We start from the raw sequence: 23,179 nt of genomic DNA, 5'->3' as shown, positions 1-23,179 counted from the left end.
CCCCTCCCCCTGCGGCGCTGCCGCTCGCCTGCCGCGGTGTCCTGGCAGGGTGTCGAGGTGTGTCGGCGGGCGGGGTGTCGCAGGGCGTGTCACGAGGTGACTCGGGGAGGGCTGAGGACCGAGGGAGGGAGCGACGAAGGGCGTGCGGGGCCGTCGCTCCGCGCACCCCTCCCCCCGCCGCAGTCGGCAGGCCTTTCCCGGGAGAAGATGGCGGATCGGGCGGAGATGTTTTCTCTTTCCACCTTTCACTCGCTTTCGCCGCCAGGCTGCAGGTACGCACTCTGGCGCCCCGGGCCTTGGCAGGCCCTTATCTCCTCGCAGCCCTCGCCGCGACCCAGTCCCCAGCCTCCTCCGACCCGGCCCTGCCACCCCACCCCCATCGCCTTTGGGGACCCAAGCCCCAGTCCCCTCTCTGTTCCTAAGGCCTCTGACTTCTGCTGCCCATCGTCCTTCCCTTCAGGGCCTCTATTTTTGTCCTACCCTCATCCCCCTTCTCCAGCCCTAATGACCGCCCCCCCTCCGCCCCATATCCCGCTGGGATCTAGTGCCGCACCCAGCCGGGGCAGCTGACCCTTCAAGGGTGGAGGACCCGGGCTGAGCCTCTGAGGGGCAGCCTGTCTGGGCAGGACCCTGAGCCACCTTCTGTGCTTGGCAGTGCCCTTTTGGCCTTGTTGGGCCTGTCTTCGGTAAAGGCCTGGCTTGGCCTGTAGGGCTCAGGGAGGGAGAGAGTTGAAATCAAGCCTGGAGCCCTTGGGGGAAGGGCCTGAGATGGGGAGGGTTGGATATCTGGGTGTAGACCTGCCTTGGGCAGGAGGGGGGAGACAAAGTGGCTAGTAGACTCTGCTCCCAGAACAGGCCTGCTCCCCCCCCCCCCCCCCCCCCCCCCCCCGCTGCTGCAGCTTCAGCTCCCCCTCCCCCACTCTGCTCAGCCTGACTCCCCTGGGGCTGAAGCTGTGACCCAGAGGGCCCTGGAGCAGGGAGGAGAGGCTGCTGGCTCTCTGAGAGAGCAGGAGCGGGCTGAGGATCGAGGGGCCAAGTGGCTCCTCTGGGCTGGTCACAGCTCAGATTGTGGGGGGAATCCGTTGAAGAGCAGAGCTTGGGGTTCAAGGTGATGGCAGGATGTGGTTCTGGGAGTTGGGTTTTCTGGGAGACCATGGGGCCTAGCAGCTGGGGGTCCCTCCTTAGGGCCAGCATCTAGGCAGGGAGGGAATCCAGGGTTGGTGGCTCTCTAGGGAGCCCTGTCCTTGCTCTCTGACCCTGGTCCCCTCTCCCAGGCCTCCCCAGGACATAAGCCTGGAAGAATTTGATGATGAGGACCTGTCTGAGATCACCGATGACTGTGGCCTGGGCCTCAGCTATGACTCGGACCACTGCGAGAAGGTGGGGAAGGGGCTGGGGGAATGAAACCCTTTCAAGGGAGAACCTCACTTCGGCTCTGCTTAATGTTCACTTGGAGTTTTAGGGTGGGTCTGAGCTCAGCCTTGAATGAAGAAATCCTCTGATTGCCCCCTCCCTTTGGGCCTCCTGGCCCAGGGTCTTCCTTGATATCAAACCTCTCTTTTTCTCAGACCGTATGCCCTCCACACAGGGCTGTCCCCAGCATTCCTCGCCTGGCTCCTGTCACTGGGCTAACGTGGGGGAGGAGAGGCATGCCTTCTGTCCTCAGATCACTTTTTAGGAAGACCCTGCCCCTTCCTACTGCCATCTCAGCTGTCTCCTTCCCAGCCCTGTCCCCACCTCTCAAGCTTCCTCTGCCTTATGTCTCCACCCCTGATATCTTTTCTTCCCCCATCTCCTGCTTCTTCTCCACCCCCTCCCTGTCTCTCCATGTTTCTGTTTTCATTCATTCAAGAACATTTCTGAGGAACTGCCATGTGGCAAGTGCTGGGGGCTTCCAGGTGTGTGGAAGGAGAACAGGACAAGAGTGGTCCTTGCCCTTGGGAGCTTATAACTCAGTAGGGGAGAAAGACATGTCAGAGGCCATGGCTGGCTGCCTGAATATCAAAGACTCGGTTCCAATGGGAGGACACTAGGTGCAATGAGAGGGGAGGGAACCCAGTAGAGACTGAGGTCTTCAGGAAGTCTTTCCAGGGGAAATGGCACACAACCTTGCCCTTAGGGAAGACTGGATGGAGCTGGGCAGATACGGGAGGTAGGGAATGGAGGAGAGGGGTTGCTGGCAAAGTGATTAAGTGTGTCAAAGACCCTGAGGTTGGTGCAAGCTTGGTTAATCCTGGGTTGTCTTCATGCATTCCAATTAGCATCTATAGGCTAAGTCCTGTTCTTAGGGTAGGATCTATCAGTACACAATAGGACATGGCCCTGCCCTGGTGGGGCTCGCAGCTTGGTGGGCACAGCAATTGTGAATTGGGTTAAAATGCCATGAAGGAAGGAGTGCTGGTGTCAAATGTGATGGGGTTTGGAGATAACATGAAGGTGGCAGGTGGATTGGGGCCACTCTGAGAATTCACTTAAGCTTAGGAGTTTGGGCTCTTACCAAGAACTGGAGTGATCCTTTTGTATCTTAAGCAGATTTTTAAAGAAGATTTTTTATTTATTCGTTTGAGAGAGACAGAACGAATGAGAGCATGAGCAGGGGGGATGGGCAGAGGGAGCGGGAGAAGCAGACTCCCCGCTGAGCTGAGAGCCTGGGACCCTGGGATCATGACCCTAGCTGAAGGAGACGCTTAACTGACTGAACCACCCAGACGCCCCTTAAGCAGATTTTTTAAAAAATTGCTCAGTTGGTGGGGAGCAGAGTGAACGAGTCTTCTCTCCCTTAACTTAAAGCTTTCTGCTTTCCCCTTTCCTGGCACCTGGAATCCCAAGTCACTGTTGAGCTCTGGCCCAGCTCTGCCTGTCCCTCCTTCTTGCAGGACAGTCTCTCCCTGGGACGTTCGGAGCAGCCACACCCGATCTGCTCCTTCCAGGATGATTTCCAGGAGTTTGAGATGATCGATGACAATGAAGAGGAGGAAGAGGAGGAGGAAGAGGAGGAGGAGGAGGAGGAAGAGGAGGAGGAGGAGGAAGAGGAGGAAGGAGAAGGGGAGGGCAAGGAGGGAGGAGGCCCTGGTTCAGAGGCCCCTGCCCCAGAGGCCCTGATCCCTTCCCCCTCCCTGGAGGAACCCCACAAGAACCGGCCCACCACTCTCCACCTGACTACGCTGGGAGCCCAGGTGAGCATCCAGACCCACCCACAACATCCTGGAGTTAACCTGGGTTTTTAGCATCTGGGACTCTGCTCCCCATGGCAGCCTGTCCTACCACTGAAACCTGGAGACCCCCATCAGCGTTACTTTCTTACTGCTCCCCCACCCCACCCCCAGGACTCCCTGAACAACAATGGAGGCTTTGCCCCAGCGCCTCCAGCTTCCTGGCAGGAGACAGTGCTGTGCTCTCCTCCCCAGGAGCCCCTCAGAGGTGAGCAGGGTGGTGGTGCTGGTGGTGGGGTCACAGGAGGCAAGGGAGAGAGGAAGGGAGCCAAGTGGGCTTGCTGACACATACCCTTGCTCTGCAGAGTCACCCGCCTCCCTCCAGCCCACAGACGCGAGCCCGTGCGGGGCACAGTCGCCTGTGCGCCCGGGTTGCGATTGTGAAGGGAACCCACCGGCCGCGGGCCCCCCTGCGCCCTGTGGAGCCTCGCCCTCCTCAGATCCTGGCATCGAGGCTGACCTGGGAAGCCGCTCCAGCGGGGGCCGAGGGGGCCGGCGCAGCAGCCAGGAGCTGTCCTCGCCAGGCTCCGACTCGGAGGACGCAGGGGGCGCGCGCCTGGGGCGCATGATTTCGTCCATCTCAGAGACCGAGCTGGAGCTGAGCAGCGACGGCGGCAGCAGCAGCAGTGGCCGCTCCTCGCACCTCACCAACTCCATCGAGGAGGCCTCATCGCCTACCTCCGAGCCGGAGCCCGAGCCTGAGGCCCCATGTGAGCCCCCGCGTCGCCCTGCCTTCCTGCCCGTGGGCCCCGACGACACCAACAGCGAGTACGAGTCAGGGTCCGAGTCTGAGCCAGACCTCAGCGAGGACGCCGACTCGCCCTGGCTGCTCAGCAACCTCGTGAGCCGCATGATCTCCGAGGGCTCCTCACCCATCCGCTGCCCCGGCCAGTGCCTGTCTCCCGCGTCGCGTCCTTCCGGGGAGCCCTCGTCGCCCGCGGGTGGGACCACGGAGGCCCCTGAGGCCGCTGCAGGGCCAGGCGGCGTGGAGCTGGTGGACATGGAGACGCTGTGCGGGCCACCGCCCCCCGCGCCCTCTGCACCTCGGCCTGGCCCCGCCCAGCCCGGGCCCTGCCTCTTCCTCAGCAACCCCACGCGCGACACCATCACGCCGCTGTGGGCCGCTCCAGGCCGCAGCGCCCGTCCGGCCCGCGCCTGTTCCGCCGCCTGCTCAGAGGAGGACGATGAGGATGAAGAGGAGGAGGAGGATGCTGATGACAAGGTGGGGCCCCCTGGCGGCAGGGGCGCGGGCCCCGCTGCGCCGCTGGACGCCTCGCTGGTGTATGACGCGGTCAAGTACACGCTGGTGGTGGACGAGCACACGCAGTTGGAGCTGGTAAGCCTGCGGCGCTGCGCTGGCCTGGGCGAGGACAGCTCGGAGGACAGCGGTGGCGAGGCCAGCGAGGAAGAGACGGCGGCCACACTTCTGGGTGGTGGTCAGGGCCGGGAGGATGCCTCCCCAGACAGCCCTGACCTCACCTTCTCTAAGAAGTTCCTCAATGTCTTTGTCAACAGCACATCTCGTTCTTCCAGTGAGTGGGAAGTGGGGAAAGGGGGAAGGTCCCTGGGGAACAGGCAGTTCCCGAGAGCCCCTAGGGCAGCCTGAGGGTCTCAGGGTGGTCAGGGCTAGGCACTGCCCTCTTACCCAGGACATGTGCCTGGAGCTTTCCCCAGGTCCCCAACAGGGTGGGGAGTGGAACGGGTAGGGCTGCTCTGCCTCCAGCCCCTGATGGGCTGGTTCTCCCTGCCCCCAGGCTCGGGACAGCCTACACCAGACTGCTGGGGGGGCAGGGGGGAGGAACTTGGCCAGGCCTTCAAGTACTTTCCTTCTCCTGCCTCTGAGTCTCTGTCTTTCCCTGTCTCTGTGTCTCAGGCACGGAGTCCTTTGGTCTTTTTTCCTGCTTGGTCAATGGGGAGGAGAAAGAGCAAACCCATCGGGCTGTCTTCAGGTACAGCCTTTCTCCTGCTTGCTGTCAGTGACCCCCAACCTCGGTCTACAGACACCATGGGACCTGGGTGGACACCACCCACTGGGTCCTGCCCCACCCCCCAGTGATCTCCCACCTCTGACCTGCTCACAGGTTCATCCCTCGCCATCCGGATGAGCTGGAGCTGGATGTAGATGACCCGGTGTTGGTGGAGGCTGAGGAGGATGATTTCTGGTTCCGTGGCTTCAACATGCGCACAGGGGAGCGTGGGGTCTTCCCCGCCTTCTACGCCCATGCGGTGCCCGGCCCCGCCAAGGACCTGCTGGGTGAGGTCCCGTCCCCAAGGGGTAACCTGTCACCCAGCCTGCGCCACCCCCTCCGCCTGCTCTAGGCCCCTTATGATACCCCCCTCCCCCCAGGGAGCAAGCGGAGTCCCTGCTGGGTGGAGCGCTTCGACGTGCAGTTCCTGGGCTCTGTAGAGGTACCCTGTCACCAGGGCAATGGCATCCTGTGTGCAGCCATGCAGAAGGTCAGTCTGCAGTCAGTGGTCCACCTCCCCCATAGGCTGCCCCAGCCTCTGGGGGCCCCAGGCCTCTGGCCACAGAGGGTTCAGACGGTGCCTTGGGAGCTTCAGGGGGCAGGGATCCCAGCTCTGATTCAGAGGCCTGGGCAGACCAGCCTAGGGCAGAGCTTGGCAGGTCTGTCCCTCCATCTAACCCTCAGTCTGACTCGGCCTGCTCTGCCCTCTCTGCCCTAGTTCCAGCCTTGCAGGTTTATTGGATATAGTGGGGCCTCCACCTTCCCGCCGGCCCCTCCTTTCCTTCATTCCGTCCTCTTTTTGTCTGTAAATCAAGACCAATTCTCACAGATCCTTTCCTGGGAGTCATTTGCTCTTTCATTCACTTGGTAGACATTTAGTGAGCCTGCCATTCTACTGGTCCTGTGGTTGAGTGGGAAAGCAGCAGAGAAACAGGACAGCCTGTGGCTGAGAACTCCCATCCAGCCCACAGAGATGGGCAGTGAGGAGGCTGGGGTGGGGGTGGGGGGGCCTTGGTCCTATCTGGAGGAACAGAAGGAAGTGGCAGGCTTAGGGCAGAGAGGTGACCAGCTGGTCCTGAGCCTGAGGAATGGCTAAGACCACCAGCTCTCATCTTCTAGAGTCAGTGCCAAGAGTCTTCATCCATAATGTAAAATGTTGCACCAAGGGGAGAGAAAGACACCCTTCTAGGCCCTTGAGATCGTCTCTCCCCCAACTTCTTCCCCAGATTGCTACTGCCCGGAAGCTGACCGTCCACCTGCGTCCTCCTGCCTCCTGTGACCTTGAGATTTCCCTTCGGGGGGTCAAGCTGAGTCTAAGCGGAGGACCTGAGGTGGGAGTGCAGGGGCCTGAGGCACAGGGGCGGCTAGGGCTGGGTTAAGGCAGGAGGGTCTGCTGGAGGGATGTCTGGCCGGGGTGGCAGAAGCGGCCCCCGACCTGCATCTAACTCAGCATGCTCGGCCACCTCTGCTCCAGTTCCAGCATTGCAGTCACTTCTTCCAGATGAAGAACATCTCCTTCTGTGGCTGCCATCCCCGCAACAGCTGGTGAGAGCCTTACCCTCCTGAGTCCCCACAAACCCGGAGGGTTGCCTAGATACAATCCCCATCCCCCACCACGCTGACTGCCCCACCTGCACCCACATAGCACCCACTCTGCACTGGGCTCGGGAGCCTTGGATCAAACAAGCTCTCATCTGGTCTGGGTGAGGAAACAGACATAGACAAGTGAGTGCTAGAAGCATCTATCAGGGTCTGCTGGATATCTGTATGGGGCTCCAGTGAGCAGACCTGTAGAGAGGTGGGTGAGTTCTCCTGGGACTCAGGAAGGGACTGAAGACCACTCTGTAAGCCTTGGAAGACAAGTAAGTAATGGGGTGGGTCTTGGCAGGGAGCCAGTGGAGCTAAGGCTGTGGGTGAGGGGCACTAGGTGTCTTGGGGAGCAGCTAGGATGAGGCTGGAGGGACACTAGGAGTACCCGGGACTCTGTCAGAGAGCTTGTACCTAATCCCATTTGCAGTGGTGTCATGGTGTGTCTCAGTTTGGCAAGCTGGCTCTGGCTGCTGTCCAGATGGACGGACCCAGGTGTCATGCAGGAGGCCAGGTGCTGCTGAGGTAATGCAGGTGCAGTGTCCTGGAGGCATTTAGGAGGTGGGGCAGGCAGGGCCTGGACTGAGTGGTTATAGAGGCTGGCCTAGAGGGAGGATCAAAGGTGATGTGCCTCCTGGGTGATGGACATAGAGTGACCCCCACACCGAGAGAAGGAGCATGGAGTGAGAGGGCCTGACATGCTGGAGACGTGGCATTCAATCGCAGATGCACTGAGATCAGGTTGGTTATTTGTGACATGGGTCTGGAGTGTGGGAGGGAGACGTGGAAGGAGAGAATCATTTGGGAGCAGGTGGGTCACGGTGGCCAAGGTGAACGAGATAGGCAGGAAGAGCGAGAAAGGACAGGAGGGAAGGGAGTGAGACAGCCAGTGTTGTAACCAGCTGGGGGGAGCCACAGGCTTCCTGCCCAGCCAGACTCCTGCCCACTGGTCCCGGTGTCCTTGATGAAGGAAACAGGATGTAACCAAAAAGACAGGGCCAACCAGAGACTCGAAAAGACTCAATGGGGTGTTGGAGGAAGCAGGTCCTCAAGGGCAGGTGAGGGTAGGAAGAACATAGTGGAACTGGGGCTGAGGCTTGTGATAGATCTTGAGTCCAGCATATAAGTCATTTGGACACTTTTGTGGTAAAGAGGATGATAAGGGCTCTTTCTGCTGTCTGGGGGATGGTGTCAACCCTCAGCGGCTCAGAGCCCAGTCTGAGGAGGGAGATACTGCTTTGCAGGCTGCAGACCAAATAGCAGGCAGCGCTGGCACCGCGAGGACTGGTCTGCACGGAGGCCTGCACCTGGAGGGATGGTGGGCTCAGAATTGCGCTGCCAAGAGGGAAAACAAGCTTGATTTCTCAACACAAGGAGACTGCCCAAACTCAGGTCTAGACACCTGAGCATGGACCCAAGTGCAAGCCCATGAGAGAAAGATGGTCAGACCAGTGGATCAGGGTGGAGGGGAGGCGGTCGGGGGGGTGGGGCGGGTACCAAGGCGCTACTGTCCTGGCCCAGACCTTCCTAGTACTTGTTACTTCAGAACTCAACCCCGTCTGTCCCGGTAAGTAGGCACCAATGAATTAGTGTTAGGTGAACCCTTAACTCGTGTCCTCATTTCCTCGAGAAGGAGGCAGGAGACAAGGAATGTGCTGGACATGCTGTATCTGGATGAGGTTGGCGTGTGTGGCCTGTAAGATCACAGACTGCTACAGACTAGCTGTGTGTCCTTGGGCAAGCTTCTGACCACCTCTGGGCCTTGTCTCCATCCTCTAGAGACAATAGATCAGGGCACCTACCTCCCAGGGCTGTTGTGAGGGGTATGTGGGTTTAATAGTAGAAGGTGCTGTTGTGCTTGGGTCTTGGTAAGCGACCTCCAAGTGTTGGTGACTATAAAGTGATTCTTTGACCACGGTGTTTGAGACAAGTTTGTTCATGGACAACATGAGCACATTGTCTTGGCAATGACACTGCCGTGTGGATTCCCATCTGGTGGAACCACAAAACCCCAATCCAGTCTGATGTGGATTGGATTAGCCGCTGTGAAGGGAGTCTCGAGCCTCAGGCTGCAGGGCTCTGACAGGCCCTCCCTCTGGACAAAGTTTTCATGTCTTAGAGGAACCGAACAGGGCAGATTCAGGAAAGGTCTGAATGAGACAGAGTTGGGGCAGTGACTAAAAATTCATGACAGAGCCAGGGTGGGAGGTTTCTCTCCATGAAGAGGGTTTCACAGATTGGCGGCCGATGCCAAGCCCCAACTCAGAGCTCAGATAATAGCTGTAAAGTTTGCAGGACCAGAGGTGGGGCTGGGCAGGCTCGGGTGACTCACATCTAGAAGGCAGGAAGGAGGCCCTGCACTATGGCCTAGGGGCAAGCTCTGGGTGGGGGGCCCACCCCTGTCCTGGAGAAATTCACACAGATCGCTCATTCCTTGTAGGTACCTAGCACTGTGCTTGGACTAGAACCCAAACAGGCACCTTCAAATCTTGAATTCGTGTGACCCACACGTTTTTCTCATCCCATACTCTCTTCCCGAGCCCTCTGTTTCTGACTCTTGTCTCCGGATCCCTGGGGAGGGGAGGGGCTAAGGTGTGGGTCTGTGCTCTGATACCCCTCCACATCAACCCCCCTGCAGCTATTTTGGCTTCATCACCAAACACCCTCTGCTGAGCCGCTTTGCCTGCCACGTCTTTGTCTCCCAGGAGTCCATGAGGCCCGTGGCCCAGAGTGTGGGGTAAGTGGGGTGGGGAGTGCCCAGGTGGGAGAGCAGGGCTCGGAAGACGGGCAGGGAGGTGAGGTCTGGGGGTGGAGAGTTTGGGCAGCAGTGAGGGGGGAGGTCAGATGAGAAACAACAGGTGGAGAGTCGGAAGTGGGTGGAAAGCAAATTTGAAGACGGGACAGGAGCCCGGGGGGAGGGTATTTGGGATGGAAGTGACACGGTTCCCTGTGCTTGTGATCACCGAGCCAGAGAGCTGAGGAATGGGGTCTGGGGATGATGGGCAGGCCCAGTTGGGTGAGGAGGGAGAGCTGCGGGTGGCCCGGAGCGGCTGGTAGATTACTCCCTCTCCCCCAGCCGCGCCTTCCTGGAGTACTACCAGGAGCACCTGGAGTACGCCTGCCCCACAGAGGACATCTACCTGGAGTAGCTGCTCGCCGCTCCCCGGCTGCGGGGGCAGCTGGGGCTGGGCGTGTCTCCAGAAGCCGCCGTGGCTTTGGCAAGAACTGGATTGGGGGGCATGTGGGAACTGATATCCAGGGAGTTTCCTCCTTGCTCCCCAGGGGCCGCGGGAGAGAGGGGTCCTCTCCACTTTCTCTCTGATCCGTTCTGTCACCCTCTTCCGCCCCTTGACCTCATCCTATCTCCTTGTTTCTGTCTCTGCCCCTCTCTGTGCCTGCAAACTCTCGCCCTCTGCTCTTTACTTGGGGTCAGAACCGGGAGGGTTGTAGAGGAAGGTGAGTCTCTAGGTGACTGGTGGCACCAGGCTCCCAGGCGATCCCCTCCTGCCCCTCCCCTGTGATTTATAAAGGAATTTTAATTTTTATAGTGAATCTCAAGGGATTATCCCATCCTTGACCACAGGGACAAAGAGACGGACCTCCCCATACTGCCCCACATGGAGCTCAGGGGGAAGCAGGGAGGGGTTCCCCAGAAGGGTCCTGGGGGAGATTAGGAGTAGCTCTTGATGCTTACCCTGAGCCCCCAGATGCTAGGAGGAGGGTGCCTACCCTGGCCCTGGCCACACCAGCGTCCGCTTTGCCGCTGCAAACACTCCCCGCAGTCTAGCACCTCAATAAACTCTCTGCTTGGTGTGACACTGGCTGTTTCTGGGGGGGCCCAAGTAGGGGGTTGGGGGTCCAGGAGCTGCCCATGGCAGTGGGGACCACGACTCCAGGGTGATGGAACCGTGAGAAGATTCACCCCTTCAGTGCTTTCTGAAATCATGCCACGGGCGCCCTGGGGATTCTCCCCAGATGCACTTGATTGGCAGGGAACTGAGGCCAGAGAGAAAGGGCAGTGGCCCCTTAAGTGTGTTCCTTCCACTTGCACCAGAGCTCCCGGCTGGGGGGCCAGTAGGGCTCAGATCAGCGTGTGTGGGCGCTCATGGGTGTGTATGCACGCTTGTGAGTGTGTGTGTGAGAAAGCAGGGGTCAGTCTGCTCAGATCTTAAAATTGGCATTTAAAAAATTCTCCACAAAAAGCCAGAAGAGAGGAGGCGGCTATTTTTCACTATGCCTTTAGGTGGTTGTAGATGCTATCTTCCAGGGAAAGGGCTTTCCTGGCCCCGGGGCCCCAGGTGAGCCCCAGCTCTCGGGTGCTGAGGTCAGCATGGTAGGCAGGGCCTTTCTGAGGGTGGGTCTGGGCCCTCCCGGCAGAGCCCGGGACCACTGCAGCCCAGGGAAGACCACAAGTAAAGGTTATGAAATGTGAGCAAAGGGAAGGACACATTCACTACATATGAATTTAAAACTACTATCTATAAAAATCACATGCCTCTACTCAAATTAAGAGTCAATAAATGGCCCAGACCTTTGGCATATGGACAGCCCCACAAACTGAACGAGGACCCAGACCAGTCTCAGCAGATGCGTAGCTCGTAAACCAGCACACCGGAACATTCCAACTCCACCGTCAAGAAGACAAAGTCGAACGTCTATGAGAAGACTTTCCTACTGATTAAAGCTGTAAAGAGGCAGAGAGCCCTTGATGTGTCTGTTTGAGACTTGCACCCCTCTGCACCTGGGCAGGGAGCATGGCCCTCAGACCCTTCTGGCTGCATCACCGTGGGGACCCACCGCCCACCCACCTGCTCCCTCTGCTCTTCCTTCACTGGGTCAGGTGGGAATTCTCCATGCCCTCTCACTGCCCTCATCCATCCCAGGAAAGCACCACATGCCTGCCCACATGTCTACCTCAGCTCCTCCACCTCTCCCCATTTTTCTGAATCGTTAACCTTTCCCCCCCTGCTCGTCCTTTAGGACAGCTGTTGGATATGCTTGAGTACCTTTTCCGTCTCAGTAGGACCCTTCTCAGACAGCACACCTTCCTTCTACCTCTTTGACCTTTCCTGCACCTCCCTCTCGTCCCCTTTCCCGCTCCTCCTTCAATCTCAGGGTTTCCTCTAGCTTAGCTGTCTTGCAGACCCCATCCCTGGCTCCATCCTGGGTTCTCCTCCCTGGATTCTTCCCTCAGACTCAAGGCCTTCCCTGAGCCAGACCACTTGGTTCAGCTGTGTGCGTGTGCATTCACTCACCAACCCCAGCTGACCACTCCTTTAGCCAGTCAGTGGACTGGTGCTTTGCAAAGTGCCGAAAATGTAATGACCTTAATGAGAGCACTGAGGTGCAGAGGGCCTGAACACATCAGCAGGGGCCACGGACACTTCAAACTCACATGAGCATTTCCCTACCTGCTCCTGTTCAGCTGTGTTCTGGGTTTTATGTTTTTTTCTCTGGCGCCTGAACCTGAGTTGCCCTAGACCCCCATTGCTGCCACCTTCGCCCCAACCCGGTCACTGCTAAGTCTGCCCCTTCACATCCCCCCCCCCCACTTCTCCCTGGATCAAACCACCTTGAATTTCCTCCTATGTCTTTGTGCATCAAAAGCCTCCTCCAGGCTCCCTGCCTCAACCTGCATCTGTGAACCCATCTGCCCTTGCAACCAAATGAGTTTTTAAACAGACACCCAAACAGGCACTCTCCCTCTTAAACTCTGCAGTGGCTCCCTATAGAAACTGCCCTGTCCTTCCCCCTCTCAAGCACCCCCTCCCTCCATCCCATTTCTGCCCCTAGAACCTCTGAGCTTCCTGTGGGCATCCGCTGTCCTCTGTATGTTGCTGGGTGATCCGTCCTCCTCCTGGGTGCTGGGGGGGCCGGAGCCTTGGAGTTGGGTGGTGTCTTCCCTGCCTAACCCCCTGGCAGAGTCTGTGGAAGATGAGTCCAAGAGACCAGGGGCGCGGCTGATGCCCCCTCTCCTCCTGGAGCCCGGTGCAGTGCTTGGTGCACATGCTGAAGCCTTGACCCTCCCTGTGGGAGTGAGCAAACCTCTAATATCAGGACTCTGACCTCTGGGAACCTGGCTAAGGATAGCACCCTAAATTAAAACCTCTGTACACATTCTTGTTTAAAACATTGAAAGCATAAAAATAATCTAAATTTTGACCAACTAAAGGTATATTTAGTTAATTGAAATAGTGGGCAGATATGAAAAAAAGTAGTATGGAAAATAGTTGTGCTATTATGGGAAAACAAATATGCAGAACCTATGCGAGAAACTAGGTGTTGAAAAAGAGTGAACTTGAAGAAGGCTAACAGTCTCTGTTTCTCTTCCTGTTTTCCTGCACAAACATGTCTTCATTGTTTCAAGTATTATAGGTGCTTATTAGAGACCCCCAAATGCAAATAGAAGCATCCACAGAAAAACTAAAAATAAAAAAACAAAGACATTACTTAAATGCAAGCAAAAAAGGGTATTTGACCACAATAGAAGAACCCGTCTTAGGACTCTGATGAGGCGTCCACAAACTTGCCCTCTAGACAGGCTGAGAACAGTGCTCTGGCAAGTCAGTACTCATTACCATTTTTATAAACACTATACAAAATAGAATTTTTCTTTTTAAAGTATTACTTTTCCATTATAAAGAGCCCACGGTCATTATGGAAATTGTGGAAGCTGCAGAAAAGAGAAGGAAGGAAAAAAAAAAAGTTCTTATATCAATTCAAAGACAACTCTTGCTGATATTTTGGTGTATTTTTTTTCCCAGTCTTTCTCTATATGGGTTTTTATTTTATTTTGTTTGCAACCAGAGAGAGATCGGGGGACCCAGTGAGGAATTTAAGGCAATTTAAGGCCCCTTTAATCAAAGCAAAGTAGCCCACGTCACTGTGAAATGAGCTGTGTGCAATGGAAGATGGTCTTCGCACATGAGTCTCTAGTTATGAAACAGACCAACAAATACATGACTCAGAAATGTTTGAGCAGCAAGAAAAAGGAGGAAAACGTAGATCTGAAAATAAACAATAAGGTACAACAAACACACGGGATTCTATATTCTACGTATAGAGAACACCACTCTTTTTGGATGTCAATGAAAATATTTCAACAATAGATCGTGTAGTAGGTGTGACTCAAAGCATCCAGCTCTAAGAGAAAACCCCAGGGACGTGGGTCTGATCAATCAGGATGGGGGGAGTCAACCTGGCTTGGCTGCTACAAGGCTACTTGGAGGACAACAGGCTCCTTCCCTTGGTCCTGTGACCTGGGTCCTTGGCCTTTGTCCTCATGACTGCCTGAGGGCTGCTGTATCTTCCAGCATTGTGCTCAATTTCGGGCAGGAGGAAGAGCAAGGGCAAAGGGGCAGGCAGCTGGTCTTGCAAAAGCCCCACAGAATGCTGTAGTGAGGAGTGGGTAGGAGAGAGGCAGTGGGGGAGGAAAAGCCCGTGCGAAGTCCAAACTCAAGACCTCCCTGAACCATTACCGGAAGGATGAGAAACAGGAACATTTACCTGCTGGCTCCTGGCCCCCATAGGTGGAGGGCTGCCCCAGGAGTGTGCACCTTCTGCCGTTCAGAGCCGCTCATAGGCAGGCTGAGAGCAGAGTGAAGAAGCAAGTCCTCTTAGGATCGCCCAGCCAGCCACAGCAGAGGTCAGAAGTTATGCCTCCAACTTTGGATTCTTTAAAGCTGAGCAGTGTTTCTGACCTCCTCAAAGGAGGCACAGAGAGCAAAACCCATGACCAGGGAGCATGTGGGAAGACCCTCCTCCACCCCCCAAGCAGGGATCCAAGGCCACCCCCCTAGGGTGAGGAAGTAAGTGGCACCCCCTCTGAAGAGGGGATATTAAGGAACACTGTCTTGGTGCTGAACAGAGCAGGGGTACCAGGCTCCTCACCCCTGAAACCACCGCCGTGAGCGGGCCTCACCTGGTTTGCAGGTGTGGACACAGGTGTGGTGGGACCTGTCCAGGTGCGGGTGGGACAGGAGTTGATATATAGTATGGAAGCGCTCCCTGCGTGCGCCCCACCTCCACTGCCTGGGTCATGTTCTGTGGAATTGGCATACAACCCAGCAGACAGGTCCTGTCTCACATCCAGGCTCCTGTCCTGAGGTAGCACCCACTGAATCCAAAGTCAGCTGCACTGAGTACTGCTCCCTCATACCTGTGAATGAAGTCCTTTTATACACAGAACTTGGCAGAGAAGAGGATTAAACAATTTACCCTAAAAGCTGTCTCAGCCATCATTTGAGTTGATGGCAAAAAGGGGAAACCTGGGTTTTATTTTTTATTTCCTTTGTGCAGATTTGGAGCAGTTGGCCCCTGGCACATAGGGGTCTGGTGCCTGCCCTGTGCCAAGCCCCACCTCCACAGAACCCCACTCATGCCCAGTGGGCCCATCACTCCTTGGCCTTCATCTACACAGAACAGGCTAACCCTGGAGTGCATGACCTGCCTGCGCTCTTTTTGGGGCATACTGCATTAGGTTGACATGCGCTTGTGGTCAGCAGAGGGGCATGGAGGAAGCTCCTGGGAAGGGGAGCAGAATGAGCAGGCTCAGCACAACCAGCCACCAGGACCCTGCCCTGTCCTTTCTCAGGGACTCCACGTAGGGATTGGTCTGTGCAGCTCACATGGGGAGGTATCCCACGGTAGGTGACTTGTCCAATCGGGGTGGCAAAGGAGAAGGAGGAGGTCATGCTGTTCAGACACGGCTCCTCCCCAGGCATGCACATCCCCTCCCCACCAAGGGTGGCAGGATGGGCACAGGTGGACCCTCAGGGCTGTGCCTCATGTCTACCCCAAACACAGCACATTACACTGAACCCTCTGGCAGGGACCCACTGAACCTGGATGGCAGGGACCATTCCTCTCCCCGACAGCCCTCATTTGCTGGGATTAGGAGGGTGGGGGTTAGTACTTAATTTCCTTCTGTATCAGTTAGCATTTTGTGGTCACAACCAAACTATAAAAACTGACTCTGGATAACTTTTTTTTTTTTTTAATTTTAGGTTGGTGTATATATAGGAAACCAAATATAATTGGTATAACTTAAAAAAAATATTTTATTTATTTATTTGACAGAGAGAGCGAGAGAGCACAAGCAGGGGGAGTGGGAGAGGGGGAAGCAGGCTCCCCGTGGAGCAGGGAGCCGGATGCGGGTTCTATCCCTCCAGGTCTGAGGAGCGCTGCAGTTCCCACCGGGCATTGGGTGTTCCCTGGGGAGGGCAGGCTCTGGGCACCACGTTGTTACAGTATTTGCAAAGTGATGTGGAGAGGTTTCTGCTCTTGTTGTGGAGTCTTGGGCCAGGCCACCCCCCCAACTGTTCTCTCCAGGGCCCGACTTTCCTGTCGGCTCAAATGGCACCTCAGACCCCTCTTTCTCCCTTGGGTCCCTTTCTTCTGAGACCACTTGAAGAGAGAGACTCAGCTCTCCCTCCTTGCTGTGGGGGGTGTGGGGCTGCCAGGAAAATGCAGTTTGTGCTGGGGGGGGGTGTCACACCTTGCCCCTGTGGCTGTGACCACTCAGAGGGGGGACCTGCACACACAAGCCGAGGAGGCTGAGGGCGAGGCATAAGTAAAGGCAGACCTCCCTCTGTTATTGCGAACCCTGCACCAGGCCTGAAGTCAAGGAGGTGACAGGACACATCAGACCCTTGAAAGGCAGGGTCAGGGTGCAACAAGGTAAAGCCATGATTAAAACATGATTTGCATGAGCACAGAGAACTCAGCCTGGGAGTGCAGGCATTGCCTGGGCTGCTCTAACAAGTACATGGTTCAGGGAAGAGGCAAATGAGCATTATTCCATGGAAACATCCCCTTTGCTCCCCCTTCTGGTCACTTGGGGGACAGCCGAGCATGTGAGCAAGGGGGGGGGGGAGTGCTGGAGGGGGAGGGGTGGTCTCTCTGCAGGTGCGGCCCCTCTGCCCGCCACTCTTCCTTCCTAATGCACCTGAAGGGAAGCAGCAGCGCCAGGGTGCGCGTTCTGTCCATTCCAAACCCACAGAGCTCCTCCCAGAGGAGACTGGGCTGCCGGAGGAAGTCGCTCTGTGGGAATGGAAAGCCACCAGTCTGGTGAATGGATGAATCTTAACTCACAGGAAAAGGGGCTGTTTTTTAAATAGCAGCAGAGAAGAAAGGGAAGTGCAGGGACATTGCAGACAGCATCTGGGGCCACGACAAGTGTGTGTATGTGTGCACGTCTCTCAGCATGTATGCGTGCATGTGTGCAAGTGCGTGTGCACACAAGTGACTGGATGAGGAGCAGCTGAAATGCTGAGAGACAAGTATTTCTGCTTCCAAAAGCCCTCACAGCAAAACCAAAAGTGGGTTGAGAGGGTGAGAGAGTCTGCTCCTCTCGCAAGCCTTGGAGGCAGAGGGTGGGTTTCAACACCCCTCCTCAGATCTCAGCCAACGGCGAAGCATCCCTGATGTGTTCAGTGATTTCTGCACCGCCTCTCCCCCAGGGATCATGCTTTTGGAGGACCTGCACTCTTCCTTTGTGGCATTTATCAGCGAAATTCTCCTTTCTCTTGAAGGATATAACACACACGTGACAACCTAAGTGTGTAGCTTTATACCCATGTACGGACCATGCTTCCACCCTCCCATCAAGTTAGAGAACATTTGGATCCCCCATTGTCCCTTCTCAGGCAACAGCCACATGCCTCCACACCCCCACCCAGGAGCAAGGGGCCCCTAACACGCCGGGGTTCCACCTGTCTGCGATCTCAGGGTTGACGCCCATACCCTTTGCTAGACAAGAAGTGCACGGGAACAGGGATGGGTCCCCCCCGATGATCTGGGCCCCAGCACCATGCACAGCACTTGGTGCCGAGCAAACTTGGCCCGAGGGGGCCTGGAGCAGCCCGTGCCTGGTGCTACGCATGGGTGTCAGCGCTGGTGTGGTTCTTGCTGAGTGTTTGGTCTTTGGAGGTCATGCACAGACGGTGTGCCCGCTCCCGCTCCCCAGTCCTCACTCTGGAACCAGGGCACCTTGAGGTGACTGTGTACCCCACTGGAAGAGAGAAGCTGCAGCCTATAGGGGGAGGGCACAGCTCATCTGGGGCCTCCTTATGCCAGCATCAGTGGCTGCAAGGGTCCCCAAGGAAACCACTGCCCTATGGGGGCAGCCCCAAGGCACAGCAGGATCTGGGGCATGGTCAGTGGAGCCCCTGAGCCAGCCCGGAAGTGATGGAAGAGCCACATGGAGGATCCAGTGAGGGCCTCAGGACACCGCGCCTGACAGCCCAGGCTCTCGCCGGCACTCGCACATGTGGTTGCCGTACATCCCATTCGCATGTCCCATTCCAGCAAGACTTCTCTGGGCTGAAAGTAACAGGTAACCCACTAGCCGTGACTTAAACAGGTGGGGTTTATTAGACTGTGAGCTCTGGAGGTAGGTGACTGGAGACACTGGTTTAGCAGCTGCAGGATGTCTGGTCAGGGGCAGCAAGAGCACCAGCCTCACTGCCCACCGAGGAAGAATGCTGCAGGGGACCCAAGCGTCCTGGTGGACTGCCACTGACCTTTCACTGACCAGGACTCTTAGTCACATGCCATTCCTGGACCAATCATTGGATTGGCTTGTGCCTGGCTCAGACTGGGTCAGGGAGAGGCTGTACCTGCTAGTCAATGGGCCTCTGCCCAACACTGGAAAAGCGGGGGTCTATTAGTAGGGAAGTGGATGCTGCCCTCGAGCACCCGAGGCAAGCCTGAGGGACCACATGGGGCCTGTGTGGACCTGCCATGAGCACACACACAAGGTGACTGACTACAAGGCCTACACACTGCTGCTGTGGGTACAGATGGGCAGTCAGGAGTCCTCTCTGCAGAGCCACTGACAGAGCATGCTGGCCCCACAGAGGACAGCCAGGCCAGCACGCCAGGGCTGAGGGCTGAGGGCTGCTGGGTGGCGAGGAGGGCAGGCCTCAGGGGGTACAGGGCCTCTAAGGAGTTTGAACTTAATTCTGAGCACCATGGGCAGCTGCAGAGTTTTGAGCAGGGATGGAACCAACCCTGAGGTATGCCTTTGTCTGCTGGGTGGAGAGGCCAGGAAATGTGTGGGGAGGCGGAAAATGCGGAGCTTTGGAAGGCGCAGAGGCAGAGCTTGGGGAGCTATCTCAGGAGCTTATCTCCCCTTGTTCCCACCTGGAATGTGCTGATCATCACCTGCTTTCAGACAGGTTTCTGCTAAGAGCCCCAGTGCCCTAGTTCTAGTGCCTCCAGGAATGTGTCTTCCAGGGAGGTGCTCCTGGGTGTTCTGCAACTTCAGGGTCTTCTGTCTACCATGCCCTCACACCCACCCCACCCTGTTCCTGTCACTTACTAAAGCACTTACTATGGCTTCCGTGAAGGGACACGCTCACACTCAGGAACCAAGCTTGCACTGACACACAATCACAGCGGTGGTGGGGCAGCTCCCGAAGCCAGGATGCCTGGGTTCAGATCCCTGCCCAACCTCTTACAGCTGGGTGACCTCAGACAAATCGCTGGATCACTCCATGCCTCAGTTTCCTCATTTGTAACATAGGTAGAACAGCACCTACCTCGGGGTTATCACAAGGATTAGATGAATTATCACACCTATGAGTACCAGCTGGTGTTATTAGCGTCATCAGGTACAAAGCACCTCTGCACGCCCGCACACAGCAGTGAACCATGCCATGCTTGGGTCGGGCGAGGCGCCCCGGGCTGGCCTGCACCTGTGCTCTCAGGCCTGGGGCTCTGGGCAGTGGCAGCAGGATGGCCGGGGGGTGCAGCCAGGCTGACAGCAGATCTGCAGGGCAGGGTCCTCACCCCGGGCCATCTGGCTGGGGCTGAAGGTCACAGAAGCATCAAACTGGGCCTTGAGCAGCTGAAGTTGCTTCAGCGCCTGCATTGCCTCTGGGGCGACCTCAGCCAAGCCTCCCAGAAGGTTGTAGTTCTCACCAGGGTCCTCAGACAGGTCAAAGAGCAGCGGGGGCTCATGGGCAGTCAGAGGGCTGGAGGCGTGGCAGGCTGGGTCTGGCGTGGTATCGCTGTGGACAGAGCCTGGAGAGGGGGTGCACGTCTGTGCAAAGGGCAAGAAGAGGAGGAGGGCCCGGGCGCTGGGGCTACAAGAAGGTCAGCAGGGCCGGGGTGAGGAAGTTACCCTGGGTGAAGAAGTGAGCTTTGTACTTTCCCCTCCGCACAGCAAAGACCCCATGGACCTCGTCTGGGTAGGCCGAATAGAAGAAGAGAGACTGCCGGGGGCTCTGGGGGCAAAGTCAGGGATCACAGGGTGGGCGGGGGTCCCCCAGCACTTATCTGCATGTACCCGGAGCCATTGGCCTTGTGTCAGGCCCTGGATATGGACTGCTCCTTGCCCACCCAGGAGCCCCAATGGCAACACCATTTGGATGCCACTCCACAGAGGCTCTGTGGGCTGGAGCAGGAGAGCCAGGGTCTCAGGGTTGTGAGCCCTACCTTGCCTGTGCCCAGCAGCAGGGGGCTGAGGTCAACACCATCCAACGTGACGTTGGGCAGCGGAGCCCCTGTCAGGGCTGCCAGGGTGGGCAGCAGGTCTAGGGAGCTGGCCAGTTCATGGGTCACCCCTGGAGGCAGAAGGCTGTGTGATCACTCCATTGGCCATCAGGGCTGGGGAGGTGGGGCCAGGGGTTCATGAGGGGAGGGACTGAAGACTGACCAGGAGCGATGTGACCTGGCCAGAAGGCCAAGGCAGGCTCTCGGACACCTCCCTCAAAGGTGGTTCCCTTTCCACAACGAAGAAGGCCAGAGCAGCCACCATGGGACATCCTCATGGTCTCAGGCCTGGGACATACAAGGAAGTCGTCAGTGAGGCTCAGGGTGAACTCCGGTGACCCCGCCCCAGAGTTACATGCTGCACACAAAAACGGCCAGCACATGCCTGTCCCCTCTGGGTCCCTCCATGTCCTTGTGACCCCCAGCCTCCCTCATGCCCTGCGGGTCACCAGAACATAGCCAGCATCTCTCCAGATACCCTTAGCCCATATGTCCTCGGCCAGTAGTCAGGATGGGAAGATCCCAGTGACCCGCTGGTGAGGCATCAACCAGCGTTTCCCCGCCCCCTGCCACAGCAAACCCGTTGTCTGCAGTGAAGATGACCAGCGTCTCTCCAAGCAGCCCCAGGTCCCCCACAGCTGTCATCAGGGCTCCCACAGCTGCATCCAGCTCCATCAGGGAGTCCCCAAATGGCCCTCGGCCTGAGCGCCCAGAGAAGCTCTGCCCACTGAACTGGGGGTAGTGGGTGTGCTGTGGGCAGAGACAGGGGTTAGCGCTGGGTAGGAGTCAAGGGCAGCTCAGGGGACAGGGCCAAGGGCACTCACGTGAGAGGCGTAGTACAGGAAAAATGGCCGGCCCTGGCGCTGGGCATCAGCCATGAGGTCACGGGCGAAAGCCACATAGCGGGCCTCAAGTCCTGGCAGCCAGGGGGGCTGTGCCTCCACGGACAGGTTGGCCAACAGTGGGACAGGGACCAGGCCCTGGTCACAGCTGCCATCACAGGGGGTGGACGGCGGAAAGCAGGTCAGGTTCTGGCAAGGGCCCTGGTGGAGCAGTTCCATTCAGGAGTCTGGGCTGGGGGGGGGGGGGGGGGCTCAAGGGGTCAAGGGGAAGGGGAGTGGTGGGAGGTGAGGAGGAGGGTGGCTGAGGGCCCTGGAGGTTCCTACCTGGTCATGGGAGTATGGGATGCCCAGGAATCGATGGAAGCCCTGGTGGGGGGGCAGAAAGGCCCCCTCAGGCCCCACCCCAAGGTGCCACTTGCCAGCTATCCCTGTTAGGTAGCCTCGGGCAGCCAGGACCTCAGCCAGGGTCACCTCCTCCAGGGGCAGGCCCCCTCGGGAGCTGGGCTCCAGAACCCCAGGGTACAGGCCCATTCGAACTGGCAGTCGGCCGGTCAGGAGCGCAGCCCTATAGGACAAGTCACAAGAGTCCGTGAGACAGAGAGAAACTAAGGCTGAAGTGGACACATGGAGGAGGGAAGAGAGGGGAGGAAGACAGAGAAACATGACCTTCTCCAAAGAGACAGAGCATTTGCCTCCCCCACTGGAGCCCAGAGTGAATCTGGGAGACGCTGTTTGGGCTCCCCTGCCTCCTCACTTACCGGGAGGGTGTGCACAGAGACATGGGCACATAGAAGTCGGTGAAGCGCAGCCCCCCTGCAGCCAGCTGGTCCAGGTTAGGGGTGGTGGAGCTGGGGTGCCCATAGGAGCCCAGGTCCCCATAGCCCAGGTCATCAGCAAAGATCAGCACGATGTTAGGTGGGCCAGCAGTGGCCAGGCCTATGGCCAAGGCCAGAGCGAGGGCCCACAGTGCCACCATGGCACACAGCACAGATGGGGATGGCACAAGAGACCCTTGGGAGGGAAAGCAAACTGGCTCCAGCAAGGTCTACCTCAGGGGCTCCAGATCCAAGCACTATCTTCTGCTGAGACCACAGATCCAGGTACTATCCTCCCCTGAGACCCCAAATCCAGGTGCTACCCTCCCCCGAGACCCCAAATCCAGGCAGCATCCTCCCGAGACCCCAAATCCAGGTACTACCCTCCCCCGAGACCCCAAATCCAGGCACTATCCTCCCGAGACCCCAGATCCAGACACTACCCTCCTCTGAGACCCCAAATCCAGTCTCTACATCTCCCCTGAGACCCCAAATCCAGGCACTACCCTCCCCTGAGAGCCCAAATCCAGGCACTATCCTCCCGAGACCCCAAATCCAGGCACTATCCTCCCGAGACCCCAGATCCAGACACTACCCTCCTCTGAGACCCCAAATCCAGTCTCTACCTCTCCCCTGAGACACCAGACCCAGGCACTACCCCCTTCTTGAGACCCCAGACCCCAACACTCCCCGACCCAGACAACCCCTTCCTGAAGTCCCAGTGGACTTCAGGGGACTTCCGGAGACCCCTGACCCCAACAGAACCCAGGAGACCGTAGCCTGGGATATAACTCCCTGGAGACCCTCGGGGACCAGGACACCTGATTTGGGCGATCTGACCCTCTTCACCTAGAGGTTGGAGCTCAGGCTCGTAGTCAGGGACAGAAGTCACATGACACTGACCCCCGGGTCCGGCGCGGCTGGACGAGGGCAGTACCGGGCCGAGGGCAGTACCGGGCTGAGGAGGGGCGGGTCGGGGACAGCGCGCAGCGGTGCCCTCCGCGGGCGCTTCCGCCTCGGCTCCGCCCCGCCCCCGTCCCCGCCCCGCGGTCCCGTGACCCTCCGCGCGCGGCAGCCCGGGGCGGGGCTCGAGGGGTGGGGCCTCGCGCGGGGGCGGGGCCTGCTCGGGCGCGGAATGGGTTGGGGTTGGGCTTGGGGTCGGGGTCCGGGGGCCCGGGAGTCCGCGGGTGCGGGGGTGGGGGGGCGCGCGGTCGGCGCCGCTTCGCATCCCGAGGCCGTTGGAGGGACTGGCGCGGGCC

General features: G+C 57.9%; 2 protein-coding genes across 6 annotated transcripts; one reads left to right on the top strand and one right to left on the bottom strand.

Annotated features, from left to right (window-relative positions):
* Positions 1-10,607, top strand: MAPK8IP2 (mitogen-activated protein kinase 8 interacting protein 2). The gene is made up of 12 exons (XM_045872227.3): positions 1-272; positions 1,275-1,380; positions 2,877-3,176; positions 3,327-3,420; positions 3,518-4,744; positions 5,086-5,161; positions 5,294-5,466; positions 5,560-5,669; positions 6,406-6,510; positions 6,654-6,724; positions 9,405-9,503; positions 9,843-10,607. Exons 1-12 carry the CDS (start codon positions 208-210, stop codon positions 9,913-9,915), a joined length of 2,499 nt encoding a protein of 832 aa, XP_045728183.1. The 5' UTR covers positions 1-207; the 3' UTR covers positions 9,916-10,607.
* A 5,200-nt stretch (positions 10,608-15,807) lies between these two features.
* ARSA (arylsulfatase A) lies at positions 15,808-22,970 on the bottom strand. Of its 5 annotated transcripts, none has more exons than XM_045872225.3 (9): positions 22,824-22,970; positions 21,864-22,116; positions 21,430-21,670; positions 21,088-21,306; positions 20,844-21,013; positions 20,427-20,551; positions 20,207-20,334; positions 19,893-19,995; positions 15,808-19,792 (listed from the first exon to the last, which is right to left on the bottom strand). In XM_045872225.3, the coding sequence occupies exons 2-9, from the start codon at positions 22,079-22,081 to the stop codon at positions 19,473-19,475; spliced, it is 1,524 nt and encodes a 507-aa protein (XP_045728181.1). In that variant the 5' UTR covers positions 22,082-22,116; positions 22,824-22,970; the 3' UTR covers positions 15,808-19,472. The 5 variants fall into 5 exon arrangements, with proteins under 5 accessions (XP_045728181.1, XP_045728180.1, XP_045728179.1 ...); XM_045872224.3 differs by having other exon boundaries at positions 22,770-22,963; XM_045872223.3 differs by having other exon boundaries at positions 22,742-22,912.
* Between the last annotated feature and the right edge of the window lie 209 nt (positions 22,971-23,179).

This window comes from Mirounga angustirostris, unplaced genomic scaffold (genome assembly GCF_029215605.1).
Source record: "Mirounga angustirostris isolate CCGP_5_RB_7025 unplaced genomic scaffold, mMirAng1.0.hap1 SCAF_5, whole genome shotgun sequence".
NCBI classification, from domain to species: Eukaryota; Metazoa; Chordata; class Mammalia; order Carnivora; family Phocidae; genus Mirounga; species Mirounga angustirostris.
The sequence above is the reverse complement of the archived record's forward strand: the minus strand, read 5'-3'. Positions and strand labels throughout refer to the sequence as shown.

Bases quoted from the DNA above. Each gene is read 5' to 3' on its own strand.
- MAPK8IP2 (XM_045872227.3), top strand. From the start codon at position 208: ATGGCGGATCGGGCGGAGATGTTTTCTCTTTCCACCTTTCACTCGCTT. The intron at 6,725-9,404 runs GTGAGAGCCTTA...ACCCCCCTGCAG, and splicing joins TGCCATCCCCGCAACAGCTG to CTATTTTGGCTTCATCACCA. The intron at 9,504-9,842 runs GTAAGTGGGGTG...CCTCTCCCCCAG, and splicing joins CCCGTGGCCCAGAGTGTGGG to CCGCGCCTTCCTGGAGTACT.
- ARSA (XM_045872225.3), bottom strand. From the start codon at position 22,081: ATGGTGGCACTGTGGGCCCTCGCTCTGGCCTTGGCCATAGGCCTGGCC. The intron at 20,552-20,843 runs GTTTGCTGTGGC...TGTATGTCCCAG, and splicing joins ATCTTCACTGCAGACAACGG to GCCTGAGACCATGAGGATGT. The intron at 19,793-19,892 runs GTAACTTCCTCA...CCCCCTCTCCAG, and splicing joins AGCTCACTTCTTCACCCAGG to GCTCTGTCCACAGCGATACC.